This window comes from Lemur catta, chromosome 13, assembly GCF_020740605.2.
Source record: "Lemur catta isolate mLemCat1 chromosome 13, mLemCat1.pri, whole genome shotgun sequence".
NCBI lineage: Eukaryota > Metazoa > Chordata > Mammalia > Primates > Lemuridae > Lemur > Lemur catta.
In genome coordinates, this window is record NC_059140.1 from 6,239,790 (window position 1) to 6,259,721 (window position 19,932).

Consider the following 19,932-nt stretch of genomic DNA (forward strand, 5'->3'; position numbering starts at 1 on the left):
TTAACTCCGGTGAGAATGGCCTTTATCAAAGAATCCCAAAACATCACATGTTGGCATGGATGCGGAGAGACAGGAACACTCATACACTGCTGATGGTACTGCAAACTAGTGCAAACCCTGTGGAAAGCATCATGGAGATACCTTAAACAGATTCAAGTAGACCTACCATTCGATCCAGCAATCCCATTATTGGGCATCTACCCAGAACAAAAGTCATTCTATAACAAAGACACCTGTACCCGAATGTTTATAGGAGCACAATTCACAATCGCAAAGATGTGGAAACAACCCAAGTGCCCATAATCCATGAATGGATTAGTAAACTGTGGTATATGTATACCATGGAGTATTACTCAGCTATAAGATATAACGATGATACGACATCTCTTTGGTTCTCCTGGAGATAGTTGGAACCCATTATATTAAGTGAAGTATCCAAAGAATGGAAAAACAAGCATCACATGTACTCACCAGAAAATTGGTTTCCCTGATCATCAACTAAATGCACATCGGGGAAGGATACCAATTGGATATCAGACTGAGATGGGGGTGGGGGAAGGGGATGGATGTATGCCTACATAATGAGTGCGTTGCACACCATCTGCGGAATGGTCATGCTTGAAGGTGCTGACTCGGGGAGGTGGGGGGTGTGGGGAGGGGATGGAGGTATGACTACATGGTGAGTGCCAGACACACTGTCTGGAGAATGGACATGCATGAGGTTCTGACTCAGGGGGATGGGCGGGACATGGACAATGTATATAACCTGAGCTTTTGTACCCCCATGAAGAGCTGAAAGAGAAAAAAATAAAAATAAATAAATAAATAAATAAAAATAAAAATATATAGAAAAAATTAGCCAGGCATGGTGGCACATGCCTGTAGTCCCAGCTACTCGGGAAGCTAAGGCAGGAGGATCACTTGAGCCCAGGAGTTTGAGGTTTCTGTGAGCTAGGCTGATGCCACGGCTCTCTAGCCCAGGCAACAGAGCAAGACTCTGTCTCAAAAAAAAAAAAAAAAGTAAATATGGACAAATGAGATTAATTCAAACTAAAACATCTCTACACAGAACCAGATAATCAACAAAATGATGAGAAAATATAGAAATGGGAGAAAATATTTGTAAATTATATAGCCAACATGGAATTAATATCCAAAATTATGAAAACTCAACTGGAAAACAGAAATCCAGTAACTATTTTATAATGGGAAAAATAGATAGATAGACATTTCTCAAATGGTGGAAGACATAGAAATGGCCAAAATATATAAGAAAAATTTGTTCACATCAACGCTCATCAGAAAAAAAAGAAATCTAAACCACTATATCAACTCCATCTTTTTGAAGGACTAGTATTAAAAAGACAAAACATAATAAGTGTTGGGAAAGGTGTGGAGAAAAGGAAACACTTGCATTCTGTTGGTTTAGACTGTTAATCAGTACAGACATTATGGAAAAATGTATGGAGATTGTGCAAAGAATTATAAATAAAACTACCATAAAATACAGGAGTGACACTATTTATCAAAAAAAATGAAAACAGCATGTTGAAGACACATCTGCACTTCCATCATTGAATTAATGAATAAAGCAAATTTAGTATATAAACAGAAGGGAAAACTAGGCATAAAAAGAAAATCCTGTCATTTTCCATCACATGAATGAACCTGGAGGATATTGTTAATTGAAATGAGCCACATACAGAAATATAAACACCCCATGATCTCATGCATATGTATAATCTAAATAAGTTTATCTCTGTGGGGTAATTGGGGGCTCTGGCCCCAATTCCACTCACAGAGGCTGAGAAAGTTAAAGAAAGTGCAAGAGACTAGCCACCCTCTCATGAAGTCTGACTGAGAACACGCTGACCTTCATAGAAGACTGCCCTACTATACCTGGTGACGCACACCATATCCCCAAGTTATTGTTTCTTTGTGCTTGCCTATATAATCACTTTCTATTTCTGGGAGCAGTGTGGATAATTTTCTGGCCTGCCTCCACTGGTGGATTGCACATAAGTTCCCTGAATAAACTCATATCCCTTTTCTCTGGTCCTCCAGTGTCATTAAAGTCCCTTAATCCGCAGAACAGTTGGCATAGTAAGAAGGATATGGAAAAGCTCGGTTGAGTTGACCCCTGGCAAAAGTGACATAATGGGTAGTGCATCAGCCGAGGGGAGAATCCCAGGCTGGGAAGTTGGATCCATGTGGTATGAGGTGGCAATGTTGGTATTTACATGGGGACCACCATGTGAGTACTGGTATACCCCAAAAATGCTTGGAGGCTTGCTTTCAGTTATGGAAGCTGTGGCAACATGCTCTGCACTTGGGAAAAGAAAAGAATTGAAGCACACTGTGGCACAGTAGCATGACCACTACTGTAAGCTGTATGACTCACAACACAGGCCACATTGGCTGCCAAAGCGACTCTTCAAAGAGAAAGGGCAAATTGCAAGATGGAGTGTGATGCTTGGCTGGGCCAAGCAGACACTAAATAGTTAATTTCTACTAGGCTAGAGCAAACTGGGGAGCAGTTACAGGTTTTGGTGAGCCAGTATGCTCACCTGTGGGGCAATGAGCCACCTGCCCCTTATATAAGGGCTCTAACCACGCAGGCAGAATGGGGCCCTAAGTGGTGGGACCCCCTGGACAACAGTGCAGGCAGTTTGAACTCCCACACAGAATTATTTTGAGGAGAGGATGAGGGCTGCAGCTTGGACCAACTGAACGTGCACCCAGAATACAGACCAATGTAAAGACTAGTCAGGATCAAATGCCAGCCAGGAGGTCTGAGCCACCCCCCCATCCTCAACTCCCCTCCTCCCCGCAATGGTGAAGCACGCATTGGCACATCCATACACTTCTATCAAGCTGATAGAATGGATGCAGAGGTTTAAACAAAAACCTAGAGACTATTCCAGGCTGGTGGGTTTGGCTGTGGGATATGGGTGCTGATGGTGTGCTGTTGGACAGAAATGAAATGGGCCAATTGGTGGCAGTAACAACTCAAACAGCTGTCCATCACCAAAAATTGTATAGTGCACATATTCAGCAAGACCCCAGTACTGGACTGTTATACCAGGAATCTCTGCTTCTCTGGCTGGTGATGGGGATTTTTGGGAAGATGCTAGCTGCTAGCTAGATTTTTGGGAAGATGCTAGCTGCTAGTGCCATACCTTTGCCTAACAGGACCTGTGGGGTCAATAGAGGAGTTACAAGCCTACCTCTAAGAATTAGGAATGAGGTGTGATGTTTACAATCAAGACTTCCAGGGGCCTGATGCAGAGCCCTTCATGACTCCCATGCGGGATGCTGTTCTGCAGACTGCCCCCTCAAAATACTATGGCATGCTGGTTTCAGTTTTGAGCCCTGTGGTGGAAAAGTCAGTGCAGACCACAGCCCAACTGGTGGTAGACTTAGGCAAAACTGAATGGTTGAAACAAAAGAAGGGTGTCCACAGTGCAGCCAAGAAGGTCATGGAAGTAAAAGATCCCAATGCCCAATAAAAGTTACCCATAGACAAATGAGTGTGGACCTGAAACAATCTGGAATAAATCCTGAAAAGATCAATAAATAGCCAAATCTCATATTAGTGCATCTTTGGAAACAGCTCCCAAAGGAAAAATGGTTTCAGCTGCTTCTGTCACCAGCACCAAAATTAAAACCAGCTATGAGAACAATGGAATGGGCAGTCACCACTTTAAAACAAAAAACTCTCAGTTTCCAGCATTAATGAAAAAGGCTGAGCCTTTGCTCCCCTCCCCCACCTAGGAGACTGACATCTCCTCCACTTAGCCTTGATTCTGGTCGGCACATGACTTGGGGGTGGCTGAGGTCTCCTGCCAGTCTGAACCCTGGAGGGGGACCAGAGGCCATATGTAGAGGCTACCATTTATTGATGCCTGAAGAACAAGCAGAGTCTAAGCCTTGGTAGATACAGGAGTGAAGTGTACTCTAATCCATGAGTGTCCCTTAATCCCACCAGGTTTAAGGGACACATGACTGCTATCAATGGATATGATAGGAAACAGTGATGGTTAGGCAGCTTTCCTTGACTTTGGGCATTGATCAACTGACCCCAAGGAAACACAGAGTGCATATAGCTCACATCCCCAAATACATCTTGGGAGTGGATATCCTTTTAGGAAGGGTTGTGCAGACTACAGTTGGAGAATTCTGCCTAAGATTTAGGGCAATGAAGGACTGAGCTGTGCAGGCAATTCTAAGGGGTCATGCAAAGCATGAGTCACTGCAGCTACCCCCTCCTCACTGGGTTGTTGCTACCAGACAATACTGACTCCTGGTAGGCCATTACTACTACCATAGCTGAGTTAGAAAAGATTGATACAATTTGGCCTGCCCACAGCCCTTACAATTCTCCTATAAGGTCAGTGCATGAACTCAATAGCACCAGGTGCATGGCAGTAGATTATCTAGAATTAAATAAAGTCATACCTCCACTTTTTGCAGTAGTCTCCAACATAATCACAATGCTAGAATGCCTCAGGATCAAACTTGGCACCTATCATTCTGTATTAGACCTAGCTGATGCTTTCTTTAGTATCAACATAGTCCCTGAAAGCCAAGATCACTTTGCTTTCATGTGGGAATGCAGGTAATGAGCCTTCACTGTCCTCCCCCAGAGATTCCTACACAGTCAAACCTATTGCTGTGACGTGATTACTGAAGATTTGGCTGCATCGGTGTTACCCAACAAGGTACACCTGTTTCATTACATTGATGACATCATGTCAACATCACTCTCTCCCCACAGCCTTAGAAGAGTGTGTACTGGACATTATCTCTGATAGGAATCTAAAGCATGGGACATCAACCCAGCAAAGTCCAAGGGCCTGGCTTATCTGTCAATTTTGTGGGTGTTGCCTGGTTGGGTAACACTAAAGTTATTCCTCAATTATTGATAAAATATAGGCTTTCCCTCAGCTGACCACTGTGAAGCAATAACAGGAATTTGTTTGCCTTCTGGGCTATTGACAAGCATTTATTCCTCACTTAGCACACCTCTTACAACCCCTATGTAGATTAGAAAAGAAACACAATGGAATTGAGGAGAAAATCACCAGTGAGTGTTTGAAAATGCAAAACAAGCAGTAAAACAGGTACAGACTCTGGGCATTTATGATCCCTCCTGTCCTAGAGAATTGGAGGTTCATGTCACCCAGAAAGGGTTCTCCTGGGGTCTTTACCAGAGGCATGGAAAATCCATTGCCCCACTGGGTTTGGTCCCAGCTATGGAGAGGAGCAGAATAGTATAGCCTCATAGAAAAACTAGCAGTCACTTAAATGGCCCTCCCAGCCAGTGATTCCATCACAGGAGGTTCAGAGCTCAATGTAAAAACCATCTACCAAATTATCAGCTGGTTGAGGAACTTAACAACAGCCCCATGGTCAAGGATGGCTCAGTTGCCTATGCTCACAAAGTGGACTGCTTTTTAGCAACGGTGGCATGTATATAATACTTCATCTTTGAGCTCTGAGCTACAGCAAAGATTAAGGCCCATCACTTATAGCTCAGACATTACTACCTCCCCAGAAAAACAGCTACATTCCAGTCCAGTAAGGCCCAGGCAGGGGTTTTCCTCTGCAGAGGCTCGATACACAAATAGCTCTAGCAGAGGGAAACTGTCAAGGTGGAGAGCTGTCGCGTCCCAGCCATTCACCAAAACCATCTGGTTAGATGAAAGCACTGGGAGGAGCAGCCAGTGGGTTGAATTGAGGGTCACCTGGATGGTCTTGCTGAATGAGCCTACACCTGTCACACTGTGTACAGATTGTTGGGCTGTACATCAAAACATTCCCTATGGATTGAGCAATGGCACACCCAGAATTGGGCAATAAATGCCCAGACTCTCTGGGGTCAGGACATGTAGTAGGATATCTCACAACTTATTCACCAAAAGGATGTTACTGTGTTCTGTGCACACAGCCACCAACCTTTGCAGATGCCAGGAAATGTTGAAGCCAACACACTGACATGAGTCTGTTGGCTGGAAGATGACTTGACTACCAATCTCACTGAGTGGCTGCACAAAAAATTAAAGCATGCCAGACAAAAGGCTATGTGGGAAAGCATGAAAGCCTGGGGTTTGCCACTATTCTATAAGGAGGTTCTTGATGTCTGCTCTGATTGTGTGTTTTTTACACAGAAGCACTCTCAGCTCCTACCAAGAATAATGTCAAGACATGTAAAGAGAGGACAAATGCCCCTCACTCACTGGCAGATAGACAATATAGGTCCTTTCCCACTATTGGAAAGCTGCCACTATGCCCTGATGTACACAGATACACCTATGGAGCTCCTCAAGCATTCCCTAGCAAAAAGGCTACACAACAGATCACCATCAGAGGACTGCAGAAGCTCTGTAGTATGTATGGAACACCCACAGATATTGAGAGTGACAGAGGGACATACTTTATGGGGACCCATGTTCAGAAATGGGCCAGCAATCATCATGTCACCTGGCACTTTCACCTGCAAGGGGCCAGCATCACCGAATGATACAATGGCATCTTAAAGGACAAATTAAAGAAAAAAGTCCTCACTTCAGGGATGGACATATAGGCTGTCAGAGGCCTTGTGGGTCCTCAATGAGCATCCAAGAGCTGACAGGCCTGTTGCCCTAGCTATGTTCCAACAGATATGGGCATCACCTCTGTGATTATAAATTCCCTCTGTGGACTCCACACTCAAGCCTGGGTGGGGCACAGAAAATAACCTGCCTGTACCCCAAGACCTACCCCAAAGAGCCAGTTCTTTTACCTGGCCCTGGAATATCCAGGCAGAGACTCACTGGTGTGGTTTATTTGCCCCTTGGGGGAAAGGGATAGGCATAGATGTTGGCCAGCCATAGTAGGGAACTGGCCACAGACAATGTGAGCCTACAACGGAGAAAAACTTATCAATTGGGGAACATATTTTCTGTCTCTCTGGCAAATAAAAACACCCCCAATAAACCATAGCTTTTTAGACAGACAACAGCCAACAGGACAGAAGGCATGGTATCCCCATCCAGGAAAGAATCTCAAGTTAGGCACCATGCTAACTCAGGAAAGGGTTATTGTATGTCTTACCAGTTGGAGAATTACCCCTCTTGTCTGTCATGATAAGCTGTCTTTTGCCCCATAGTTACTGCTTTTCCAACAGCTTCCTGTATTGGGCCAAGCACATTGCCCTGGAGTTAAACTGCGGTGATTATTGGATCTGTTCTGAAGTTCCTGTGACTGCCTCCACCAGCCTGGCATGGAAAATACACCCTACCAATGTGATTCAATACACCAACACAATGGAACACCACATATGATGTCTCTGGGTGGCCCACCTGGAATGACACTAAGCAATACATTGTCCAGATGGTCCAGGAGTGAGTTAGAGTTAATATGGATAGGGCCCACCCCTTGTGCCCCACCCATTACTCCAAATGGGATGATATTAGTTAGCTAACAGCTGAACACATAGAATGGGACAGGCCACTGGGGGGCCTGTATAGAAAAACTAAATGATACATTTGACAATGTATATATCTTTCAAAACATCATTTTTACATGAAAAATGCACACAGTTTTATCTGTCAATTTAAAATGAATAAATTTTTAAAATATCATGGTAGGATGGCAGTATTCCAAATACTGAGTCTGTGTCTTTGTCACAAGCTAAGCTTAAACTGCATTAAAAAATGTAGATTTTGTGATGTTTTTGTCATTCTATTTGTCAGTCATAGGCATAGGAACTCTGATATTTACCAGTATGTGTAGGACCCAGCACAGAACATGGCAGTGGCCAATGTACTTTAGGGCTTTTATGTTAACCTCAGGGTACTTGAATTTCCTGGTGCTCATGGTGAGGGTATGGAAGACACTAAAGTGGTAGGTGGTGCTAACAGTTCCATCTCTTGTCACTCTGTGAAGGTGAAAAAAAAAGTTTGTATCCAAAATCACTGAAAGAGTGTTTCAATCCAAAACCTGCCATGATCTTTGAGATTTTTCTAGACAGAATGAACAAGGAGTTGGCTACAGTTAGGTGACTACAAAGGAAAACAGTGGACTGTGAACTGCTCTCATTAACATAGAGAAAGATAATAATATTCATGAGAAATTCATAAGGATTGCAATATCAATCTAGAAAAGAATGATCATTCCAAATTTTAAATCCATAGACATCATTCTATTATTGTCCAACACTTAATATACACACTCAAAAATAGAAGATTCTGCAGAGAAACATAAGTTGTACTATAAGTATTTCATTTAAAAAAAAACCCTAAATTCATCGCTTACCATTAATTCTTCTGAAACTTTTATTTCTAAGATATGTTTACTTTTAAGAAATATCAAAATTCTGATGTGTTTCTATACAAATCATTTACAATATGTGAAGGCCCACTGTTATAAAATGCTGTACCTAGTCTAATTTAATATTTTAACTAATTTAATATTTATCACACTTTGAGTTAGGATATAATAACATTTTTCTTTTGCAAACAAAGAAAAACAATGCTAACTGCCTAATTTAACCCTCTGGTCCACGAACAGTACATGTTTTTTTATCTCAATTAAGTGAAAATTTTTCATTTATATCCTAGAAATGCTCTCAAACTCTCTAAATATAAAGAATTTTTCACCATATTAAAAAAAATGCAAAATTCTCATCAAAACCTAAAATGTACTATGGCAAATGACATGAGGTGGGGAGAACAGCGAGAAAGGTGTTAGCCATAATACAGGAAAGGAAGAAAGAGCTGAGATGCATGTGTAGCTAGAGATAAACATAAAGAGACAAGAACTAAAGATAATAAGGAAATGAAAGAAGCAGAATCCTTCTTTCCAAATGCAGACAGAGTCACTTGTGTAGCCTGGGAGCAGGTGTCCTCTTTACACAAGAAGAGTCAATGCCATTTCTATATGTGGCTATTCTCTATCTCTTGTGTGGAGCCACAACTCATACCAATAGGAAGACTAACTGCAAAACATGGAGCCTCTATTGAATACCTAGTGCTGTCTTGTGTTTGTCCACCTATGTAAATGTCAAAACAAATCATGACTTACATAGTCTTCCCAGTAGTACCTAAACAAATTGGACCAATAAAGTCAACCAACTTAGTTATGTCAATTATAAAAAGTAAAAAGAATAATAACTAAAAAAATTAGCTCAAGTAGGATTCTCCAATTCAGAAGAAAAAATGGAATATTCAAATTAACAAAATTTAACTTAATACACTCACTGTGGAATTACTCATATTTTGAAATAATTTTGTGAGCACCATTTGATTTCAAAAAAATCATTCTTATAATCTCTGAGCAGGTCATATAAAGAATACTTCATAAACTTTGGAAAAAGAAAATTATATATTGGGTCTAGCATAATTAAGAGACAATTAAAACTAGAGGATATTCATGGGAACATTTTGAAATAGGAGCCATAAGATTTTAGAGAAATGAATTCAATACAAAGCACTAAAATATACTTACCTACAGAATCTTTGAGGTCTCTACTTTGCTAGTAAATTATCAACACTTTTAAAATTATCTGTTTTGTTCCAATATATTTCTTATTTTCTCAAAACAGATACACACTCACATTAACAAAATTACTTTCTCTACAACCTTCTTACAACTAAAGTTTATCTTTAGAGTAATATACTTCTATATTTGACTCCATTTAAATACAAAGTAAAAGTATATATGTGTTTTGCAGACCATAGTGGCCACATGTTCAAAGAAAATGTAGGATGAAATTTTGCAAATAGTCAATCAGGATTCAGAAATGTATGGATTTTTACTATACTCCTATATAATCAGCATCATAACCATCATAATGACCTTTTACCTACATAAAGAATGAAAATATAATCTATGAAAATGGTATTCTTCAAAGTATTTGCCATTTGAAGCCTACTGAATAAAAGTCACTACAGATGTTATTCTTCTACCTTCCCCAATAGTATAGTGTTACCTACAACCTTGAATAAGATGGGATAGCTTAATGTTGGTGACAAAATAAAACTTCACTTTTTCAAAACAGTCTTAACACATTAAACACAATTCTGTTCTATTAAAACAAATGAAGTTTACACACACCCTTTAAAAAAAGCATTTCAAAATCTATTATGATATATTTTATTACCTTAATATGCAATTGGTTAAACAATTTACTTCTAAAATTCAAATGGTTTCTAACTATAATAAAGAAGAATGTTTCTCTGAACACCTAACTCTGACATCACTTACAACACTCTTATAAGTCAATCACACAGAGCTTCTCCAGTTAGATTTTCTTCATGCATCTTACATTTCAGTGTCCGCAATATAACTTGGAAGAGTATATGAATCATGCCTACCTAATTTAGAAGGACCTTTCATTGTTTTTATGCAGCAAAAATTGACCACATGCTTTCACAAAATGAAGGCATAACATTAATTTCAGAGTTGAATGTCATCAATATTTAATTTTCAAAAAAATCTAAAATTTTAATGTGAAAAGTAAACTTTGAATGTAATTATAACTTACCATACAATCATTCTCCTGCTTTTTTAAAACATGCACATGCATAAATTATCTAACTATTTTAACTTTGGATTATTCTTTATAATCAACACTCTGCTTTCAAGGAATGTCTGCAAGTATTGGTGCCTTAGTGCTTTCCACTGTGAATCCTCTGATGTTTATCTAGATTGATTTTTTATTAAATATTTATTCACATTATGGCATCTGTAAAATGTCTTTTAGTATAAACTTTGGTGTTTTCTAATATATGTTTTTTGAACAAATGTTTCTCTGCATTTGTTATATTCATAGTGTTTCTCTCCAGCCCAAATTCTGTGAACTTAGTTTGAACAATTGATGTAAGGTTTTATTCCAGTATAAATTCTCCTGGGAACAATGAGATCTGTGCTAGAAGCAAAGATATTGCACCACTTTTTATAGATGTAATATTTTTTCTCAGAACACATACTCTGGTGCACTCTAAGATATTATTTTCTGAAAGATATTTTGACAGTTGTTACACTTACACTACCGTTACCCAACATGATTCTCTGATGTAAAGTAATATGTAAGCATTTATTGAAGGCTTTTCTTTTTTTTCTTTTTGTTATTTTATTATTTTTTTTATTTCAGCTTATTATGAGGGTACAAAAGTTCAGGTTATATATATTGCCCATGTCTCGCCCATCCCCCCGAGTCAGAGCTTCAAGCATGTCCATCCCACAGGCATTGCACATCACACTCATCATGTAGGTATATACTCATCCCCTCCCCCCATCTCCCACCTCTGTCCGACACCCAATTGGTGTTATTCCCAAATGTGCACTTAGGTGATTATCAGGGACACCAATTTGCTGGTGAGTATATGTGGTGCTTAATTTTCCATTCTTGGGATACTTCACTTAATAGAATGCATTCCAACTCTCTCCAGGAGAACAAAAGGGATTCTATATCACCATCGTTTCTTATAGCTGAGTAGTACTCCATGGTATACATATACCACATTTAACTAATCCACTCATGTATTAATGGGCATTTGGGTTGTTTCCACATCTGTGCAATTGTGAATTGTGCTACTATAAACATTCGGGTACAGGTGTCTTTTTTATAGAATGACTTTTGTTCTTCGGGGTAGGTGCCCAATAATGGGATTGATGGATCAAATGGTAGGTCTACTTCAATCTGTTTAAGGTATCTCCATATTGCTTTCCACAGGGGTTGCACTAGTTTGCAGTCCCACCAGCAGTGTATGAGTGTTCCTGTCTCTCCACATCCACGCCAACATGTATTGTTTTGGGACTTTTTGATAAAGGCCATTCTCACTGGAGTTAAGTGATATCTCATTGTGGTTTTGATTTGCATTTCCCTGATGATTAGAGATGTTGAACATTTTTTCATATGTTTGTTAGCCATTCTTTTATCTTCTTTTGAAAAATTTCTATTCATGTCCTTTGCCCACTTTTTGATAGGGTTGTTTGATTTTTTCTTACTGATTTTTCTGAGTTCTAAATAGATTCTTATTATCAGTCCTTTATCTGATGTGTAGTATGCGAAAATTCTTTCCCATTCTGTAGGTTGTCTGTTTGCTCTCGTGACTGTTTCTTTGGCTGTGCAGAAGCTTTTTAATTTAATCAGGTCCCATTTATTTATTTTTGTTGTTGCTGTGATTGCCTTAGGGGTCTATTGAAGGCTTTTCAACTTTGTTTACATTTGGAGAATTTTGTTCATGTATGAATTTTCTCATGTACGGTAAGGTAACAGCACTGGGTAAAGACTTTGCCACATTCTTCACATTTGTAGAGTTTCTCTTGTATGAATTCTCTTATGTACAGAAAGGTTAGTATGCCAGTTAAAGGCTTTGCCACATTCTTCATATTATTAGGGTCTCTCTCCATTATGAATTATGTTATGATTAGAAAGACTTGAGCAAGATTTAAAGATTTTGCTGCGTTCTTTACATTTGAAAGGTTTCTGTCTGTTGTGAATTTTCTCATGTTTAATAATGTGTGAGCATTGGTTAAAGGCTTCCCACATTCTTTTTTTTTTTTTTTTTTTTTTTTTTTTTTGAGACAGAGTCTCACTCTGTTTCCTGGGCTAGAGTGCTGTGGCAACAGCCTAGCTCACAGCAACCACCATGCCCAGCTAATTTTTTTTTCTATATATATTTTCAGTTGTCCATACAATTTCTTTCTATTTTTAGTAGAGACGAGGTCTCGCTCTTGCTCAGGCTGGTCTTCAACTCCTGAGCTCAAAGGATCTGTCCACCTTGGCCTCCCAGAGAGCTAGGATTACAGGAGTGAGCCACCACGCCCGGCCCCACATTCTTTACATTTAAAAAATTTCTCTCTGTCTCATCTTATGTCTACTTAGATTTACAAATTTTTTAAAGACTTTCAAACATTTATTGCATTGGAAGATATTGCAATAGGTAGTTATTGAACTTTGGTTAAGTCCATTATAATATTCTTTCTGCTCCTTACACTCACCTACACTTCTCTAGTCTTTCCTTAAGTTTAAATTCACAAAGCCAAAGCTTCCATATCATCTCAGTACCATTTTACTAAATGAAATATTTATGCCCTGTTCTGGCAAATGGTCTTGGGTAAAATGAGTAGACAAAGCTGAAATAAATTTTAAAAATACCAAATTATTACATTTATTTCTCTTTTTAGAATCAGATGAATATATATTACAAATTTAATATGTAAAATTATACCAACCACATTTGCAAGATGGCATAATACAATATACATGCTCTAATTCTCTTTTAGATAAATAAATGTAACAAAATTATACTGACCAAACTGCCTTTGTGGAAATTCTGATAACCAGATAAGAGTTTGCAGCACAGCAGGTGAGCACAATGCCAGGAGCCCCACACAGAAGGAAAAGAAAAAACTTTGTTATATTTATCCACCATGGCCTGTCCTCCTGCTTAATACATCATAGTGCATATAGAAGTAAATTCCCAACTTCCAGATTCTCCCTCAACAGAGAAAGAAAGCAGCACCATGGCCATCTTTCTGGCTTTTGGGGGCCATTCCAAAGACTGCTTCCTGTCTCCCATAACACAGAGTGCTGAAAAGAATGATGCTCTCATTTGAAAGACAGACTGGGTGTGCTGGAGCCAAAGGTAAAAGAGTGTTACAGCAGCAGAGAGACCTCATTGCCACAGATGGAGAACTGGTGTAGCAAATGATGACAGGCTCTTAAGAAGAAATGTGAGAAAATTGATTTAACTGGAAATTAAACACAAAATTCCACAGAAGAAACATCTTCAGAAAAGATTTGAGATTCCTCGAATTTCTAGCGCAGTGGATTGGTATCGGAGACCCCAGGACAAAGCCAGTTAAAAAAGTTTGCGAAAGGTGACTTTTTGTTAATCCTCAAATCTCAACAAAAGGTTAAATCACATACAAAATATCAGGGTAACATATCCAATCAAAAAAAGAAAAGAATCAGAAACCAATCATAAAGAAATAGAAATGTATAAATTACCTGAAAAAAATTAAAAATAGCCATCTGAATGATGCTTCAGGAGTGAAATGGGAACAATTTTGACCACTAAATGAAATCAGGAAAATGAGAATGTCAACAAAAAACAAAAGCTGAGGCATACAATAAGAAATGACTGAGAAATTCTCAAAGGGAAGGATAAAGACAAAAAAAAAATCAAGAAGCTCAACATATTTCAGCTAGGAAAAACAGCAAGGGACAGACTATAAGCAAAGTTTGGAAAGTCACAAACAAGAATAAAATCTCAAAAGCAGCAAGAAAAAAGTGATGTGTTTGCTATAAGCATACTCCTAAAAGATTATTAGTGGATTTATCAAAAGAAAACTTGCATGCCAGAAAAGAATTGGATGATAAAGTCAAAGTGCTAAAAGAATAAAAACGTCAAAGCAGAAGGAAAACTGCCCTTCTAAATGAAGAAAAATGAAGACTTATCAAGATAACTAGATGCTTTCACATGTACTCACCAGAAAATTGGTTTCCCTGATCATCACCTAAAAGCACATCGGGAAAGGATATCAATTGGATATCAGACTAAGATGGGGGTGGGGGGAGGGGATGGGTGTATGCCTACATGATGAGTGCGTTGCGCACTGTCTGGAGAATGGTCATGCTTGAAGGTGCTGACTTGGGGAGGTGGAGGGTGGAGAGAGGGGATGCAGGTATGACTACATGGTGAGTGCCAGGCACACTGTCTGGAGAATGGACACGCTTGAGGCTCTGACTCAGGGGGATGGGCGGGACATGGACAATGTATATAACCTGAGCTTTTGTACCCCCATGAAGAGCTGAAATGAAAGAAAAAAAAAAGACAACTAGATGCTTAAGAAGTTTATCATCACTAGATCTGCCCCACAGGAAATGCCAAAGGGAGCTCCTTGCATTGAAAATAAAAAGATGCTAGAAAACACAAAATCATATGAAAATAATTCTCTAGGAAAGATATGTAAATACACCTAAGTAAGATTCTGTGGTATCACAAAGATGGTGCAGAAAACACTTTTAATTATACTCTAAAATTTCAAGACAAAAAGAGAAAAATAACACCGCACCTCTGTTAATAGGTATACAACATAACAAGATATAATTGGTGACATCAATAGCAAAGTTGAGGGCAGATGTAAGGAGGAAAAATTTTTATATGCAACTAAAGTTAAGTTGTTACCAGTTTAAAATATGTTGTTTTGACTACAATAAATACTGTGTAATCACCATGGTAACCACAATAAAAATACCTATAGAGAGATATGCTAAAATAATAAGAAAGGAGTCAAAGCATGTCACTACAAAAATCAATAAAACACAAAGGAAGACAGAAAGGAAAAGAGGAATAAAAGAACTACAAGAATTTTTTTAAACAATTAATAAAATGGCAATAGTAAGACCTTCCCTTTCAAAAAATTATGTAAATATTCATGGACCAAACTTCACAATCAAAAGACATAAATTGAATGAAGATAGGAATTTAAGAAAATAAAAAATACAAGAGACTCATCTTAGATCAAATAATAAAATGGACTAAAATTGGCAGGCCAGAAAAAGACATTCCATGCAAATGTTAATCAAATGACAGCAGGGGAGGTCTCAGTTAAGCACAATATATTTTGAGGCAAAACTTGTTCTATTTCATAGACTATATTTAAGTCAAAACTGTCACAAAAGACAAAGAAGGACATTAAATAATAAAGGCATTTATTCACTGGAAACCTATGATTTATTTTTATATTTTATATCTACATGTGTTATATACGTAAATAATATATACATATGTGTTTGTGTGTGTCTGTGTGTGTGTAAAATAAGGGTTGGCAATATGTAAAGCAAACATTGATGGTACTGAAGCAAGAAATACACAGCAATATAATAGTGGTAGGACACTTCATTATCCCACTTTTGGTAATTAATAATGCAGGACACAATATTAAAAGGGAACAGACAACTGGAAATCATCATAAAACAATTATACCTAATATACATACAGAGAACACTCCACACAACAGCAGCAGAATACACAATCTTCTCAATATCTCATAAAACATTCTCCTAGATAGAACACATGAGGCCACAATACAGTGTTAAATAAATGTTAATGTATTTTGAATATTTTCAATTTCAGATAATTATGCATTTTATCCATTTGGAATTTGTTTTTACTGCATGTGTGGGGTAAGGATATGTTTTCTCTTCACTTCTGCTTCATCTCCACCTTGACTTCCACAGACCTCATAGCTCTTGTTGTAGTTGGAGGATGGCAGATTATCCTTCCAGTAAGTGAGCCCAATTCAATGATAATATACTACGAGTCAGTTAAAAACCAGGACCTGCCTTCAATGAATACACAAGTACCTACATATGTACAACAATAATTGACAAGTTACAGTTGGGATGGGAGATAAAATTACAAAGGGATTGTTAAAGTAAATTAAAATGGACACACATCCTAGAGACTCCCTGAGCAGACAAAACCAGTTATGCCTCCTAAGTGACCTCAACCTTGCTTGCTTTGCAAGCATAAGCAAACGTTAACTTGAGGTATTTCAATTTCTTGCAAAGGCCTATATTAAAAAAAAAAACAAAAAACAGAACTTAAGCTCAAACAATCGGTAATATAAATCAAACCTATAATTATATAACTAGGGACTTTCCAACAATGTAAAACAAAAAAGAAATAAACAATTTTATAACTTCAACCAAATAATTATTTTGCCTCCACATTTTTAAATAAATATTTGTCTCTGACACTTTGTCATCAAAACACTAAACCTCTTTCGGTCTGGTGTTCTCCAATTCATGGATTGTTTCTGAAAGTCTGAAAAATTTTATTGTGCCTCAGTTTACTTTTTAATAGGATAAAATAAACTAGCTAAGAATAAATCTAACAAGATGTGTATAGTATATGAGTAAAACCATAAAAACTTCCCAAAATATACAAACGAAGACATAAATGGAAAAATCACATGATGTTCTTAGGTAGAAAAACTCAATACTATCAACAACTGAATTTAATTTTGTTCCAATGCAGATACCATTACATATTGGAGGTAGGCATGTTACTGTAAAAAAAGTCTTACAGATTGAAAATATAAATAAGAATAGCCAAGAAAACTCTTTTAAAGAAATAAAAATGAGAATGGTTGTCTATTATTTTGTTCAAAAAAGTATCACGAGTTTCAAGGTAGAGAAGAGAGTGTTTGCAAAAGGGGGGAAGTAGTTTGCTGCCTTTTTAAGACTAGGACCGAGAGAAAGAAGAGGAGAGCAGGGTAAAAAAGGGAGAGAAATTAGAGCCCCAGGCTTAAGCCTTTCCAAAAAATAACAATCATCACTGGCGGCAGGATGGGCCAGAGGAGGAGGGCAGCTTTTTTTTTTTTTTTTTTTTTTGATCCTGATTACAGTTTGCCTCTCTCTCTTTTTCTCTCTCCAATTATTCATTCATCTCATTTTCCGCGCGCTGCCCTACGCTCCCGACACGCCCGCGCCCCCCCTTTCTCCCCCCGCGCGCGGGACCCCCAAAGTCCAGGCCGCGCTCGGGACACGGAGCCGAAGCCGTCGGCCCGCAGCAAACTCCGGGGGGCGGCGGCGGCGGCAACCAGATCAGCCCGGCCCGCGTCAAGTGGCCCAGGAACGCCTTCGTGGTGTGGTCCGGCGGGCGGCGGCGCAAGATGGCCCAGGAGCGCCCCAGGATGCGTAACTCCGAGATCAGCAAGCGCCTGAGCACCGAGTGGAAACTTCTGTCGGAGACGGAGAAGCGGCCGTTCACGGACGAGGCCGAGCGGCTGCGAGCGCTGAACATGAAGAAGGATAAGTACACGCTGCCCCGCGGGCTGCGGGCCCCGGCGGCGACAGCGTGGCGAGCGGGGTCGGGGTGGGCGCCGACCTGGGCGCGGGCGTGAACCGGCGCAGGGACAGGTGCGCGCACACGAGCGGCTGCAGCAATGGCAGCTGCCGCGCTATGCAGCACCGGCGGGGCTGGCGGCAGCTCTTGGGCCTCGACACGCACGGCGCCGCGCAGAGGCAGCCCAGGCACCGGCACGACGTGAGCGCTGGGCAGTACAACTCCATGGCCAGCTCGCAGACCTGCGTGAACGGCTCGCCCACCTACAGCATGTTCTGCTTGCAGCAGGGCACCCCTGGCAGGGCTCTTGGCTCCATAGGAGCGGTGGTCAAGTCCGAGGCCAGCTCCATCCCCCTGTGGTTACCGCTTCCTCCCACTCCAGGGCGTCCTGCCAGGCTGCGGACCTCCGGGACGAGATCAGCAGGAACCTCCCTGGAGCCGAGGTGCGGGAACTTCCCGCCCCCAGCAGACTTCACCTGTCTCAGCACTACCGGGCTGCTGCTAGTGACCACTCACCGGGCTGCTGGAGGCTTCACCCTTGCCCTCCCGCAAGAGCCGCCAGCTGAGCTCCGGCCCCTTTGCCCCGGGACGCGGAGCCGCGTTGCGTTGCGTGGGGCAATGATGAGGCTGGAAGCTGCCTGGGTGCTTAACATGCACAAAGCAATCCCCGTAGGGCTGGTGCCTGACTTCGGCGCCTGCCTCTCCCGCATCCAACAGGAGTGAACGATGTCTTGACGTTGCTATTTCCAAGCAGGAAGATCCCAGCCTTCCACTGGATAGTGAAACTAAATACCCAGCCTTTCAGCGTGTGTTGTGTGCTGCAACGTTGCCAGCAGTAAAACTGCGCGAGGAAACACTTTAGGGTCAGTCTTAAGAAATTGGAGGTATGCCTGAGATGAGTTGCAAATTGGTAAAGAACATCACGAGGGTTGTATTCCGTGTCAGATGGCTGCAATATACAGAGCATGGGCAACTTGAAGGTTGGAAGTGGGATCGTTTAGAAGACAGACTTCTGGATTTGGATATCCCAATGTCTGTAGGAATAATTGACACAAAGACAAATCCAAGCCAGTTAAATGCAGTTGAGTGTCCGTGGGACCCTGCAAAACGCACATCTGCTTTCAATCAGGCACGCTCATCCAGGCAGAATTCGCTCCACGGAAGCATGGAGGTGGAAAGGAGTGCCCTTTAGGATGCAGGCTGACAACTTTAAGCAGAATGAAAATGGGGAATACACAGATCTACACTCAGGTGCCAAATCAAAGTTTTTAAGCCTAAAGTTGCAGACAGGAAACCAAAAAGGACCGAGCAAAGATGGAGAAGAGAAAAGCTCATAGAAACGAAAAGTATCAGCTCTGGCATGATAGCACAGTCCTCACAGGGTGTTCTTCACAGCCTGATGTCCAAATTGCCATGTAGTTATATTTACATAGAATGATTTGTAATTTTATTTAAAATGGGCATTTGAGCCAATATTGTTTTATACAACATTGGTAGTTTCTAATTTTGTCTGTTTGAAAATTTGAAGTTACAGCACTTTATAAAATAGACTTAAATAAAAGGAAACATGCCCTGAGCAAACAGAATAAATTGTCATAATGATCATGCTTTCTAGAGGGGGAAAATAAAAAAAAACAGAAACAATTTGAAATTCCAAGTGGCTTTGAATCAGAATTTACCCTCTGACCAGGTTCAATATTAAATATATTGATAAGAATATCTGCTTTAGGTTCTATTGAATTTTCAAAGGTGACAATGTAATCTCTGAACAAAGCACACTGAGTTATCACCTCACAAGGTGAAAGATCTCAAATTTTCACAAGGGTATGAAGAAAAGGAAACTCTTGTGTAATGTTGGTGGGAATGAAAATTAATACATCCATTATGGAAAACTATGGAGAATCATCAAAAAACTAAACATAAAATTATGATATGATATGGCAGTATCACTTCTGGGTATATGCCCAAGCGAAATAATATCAGTATGTTGAAAACCTACCTGTACTTCCATGCATTTTGCAACATTATTCGCGATAGCTAAGATATAGAAGCAAACTATTTGTCCATCCTTAGATGAATGGAT

The 19,932-nt window shown here is 39.9% G+C and overlaps 1 protein-coding gene and 1 pseudogene across 1 annotated transcript; both read left to right on the forward strand.

Annotated features, from left to right (window-relative positions):
* The first annotated feature begins 3,242 nt into the window (after positions 1-3,242).
* LOC123649007 (transcription factor SOX-2-like) lies at positions 3,243-18,415 on the forward strand. The gene is given in 4 exon segments (XM_045566964.1): positions 3,243-3,485; positions 17,410-17,839; positions 17,842-18,195; positions 18,198-18,415. Coding segments are annotated over 4 exon segments (1,245 nt in total).
* A 55-nt stretch (positions 18,416-18,470) lies between these two features.
* On the forward strand, positions 18,471-19,268 carry LOC123649009 (annotated as a pseudogene).
* The last annotated feature ends 664 nt before the right edge of the window (positions 19,269-19,932 follow it).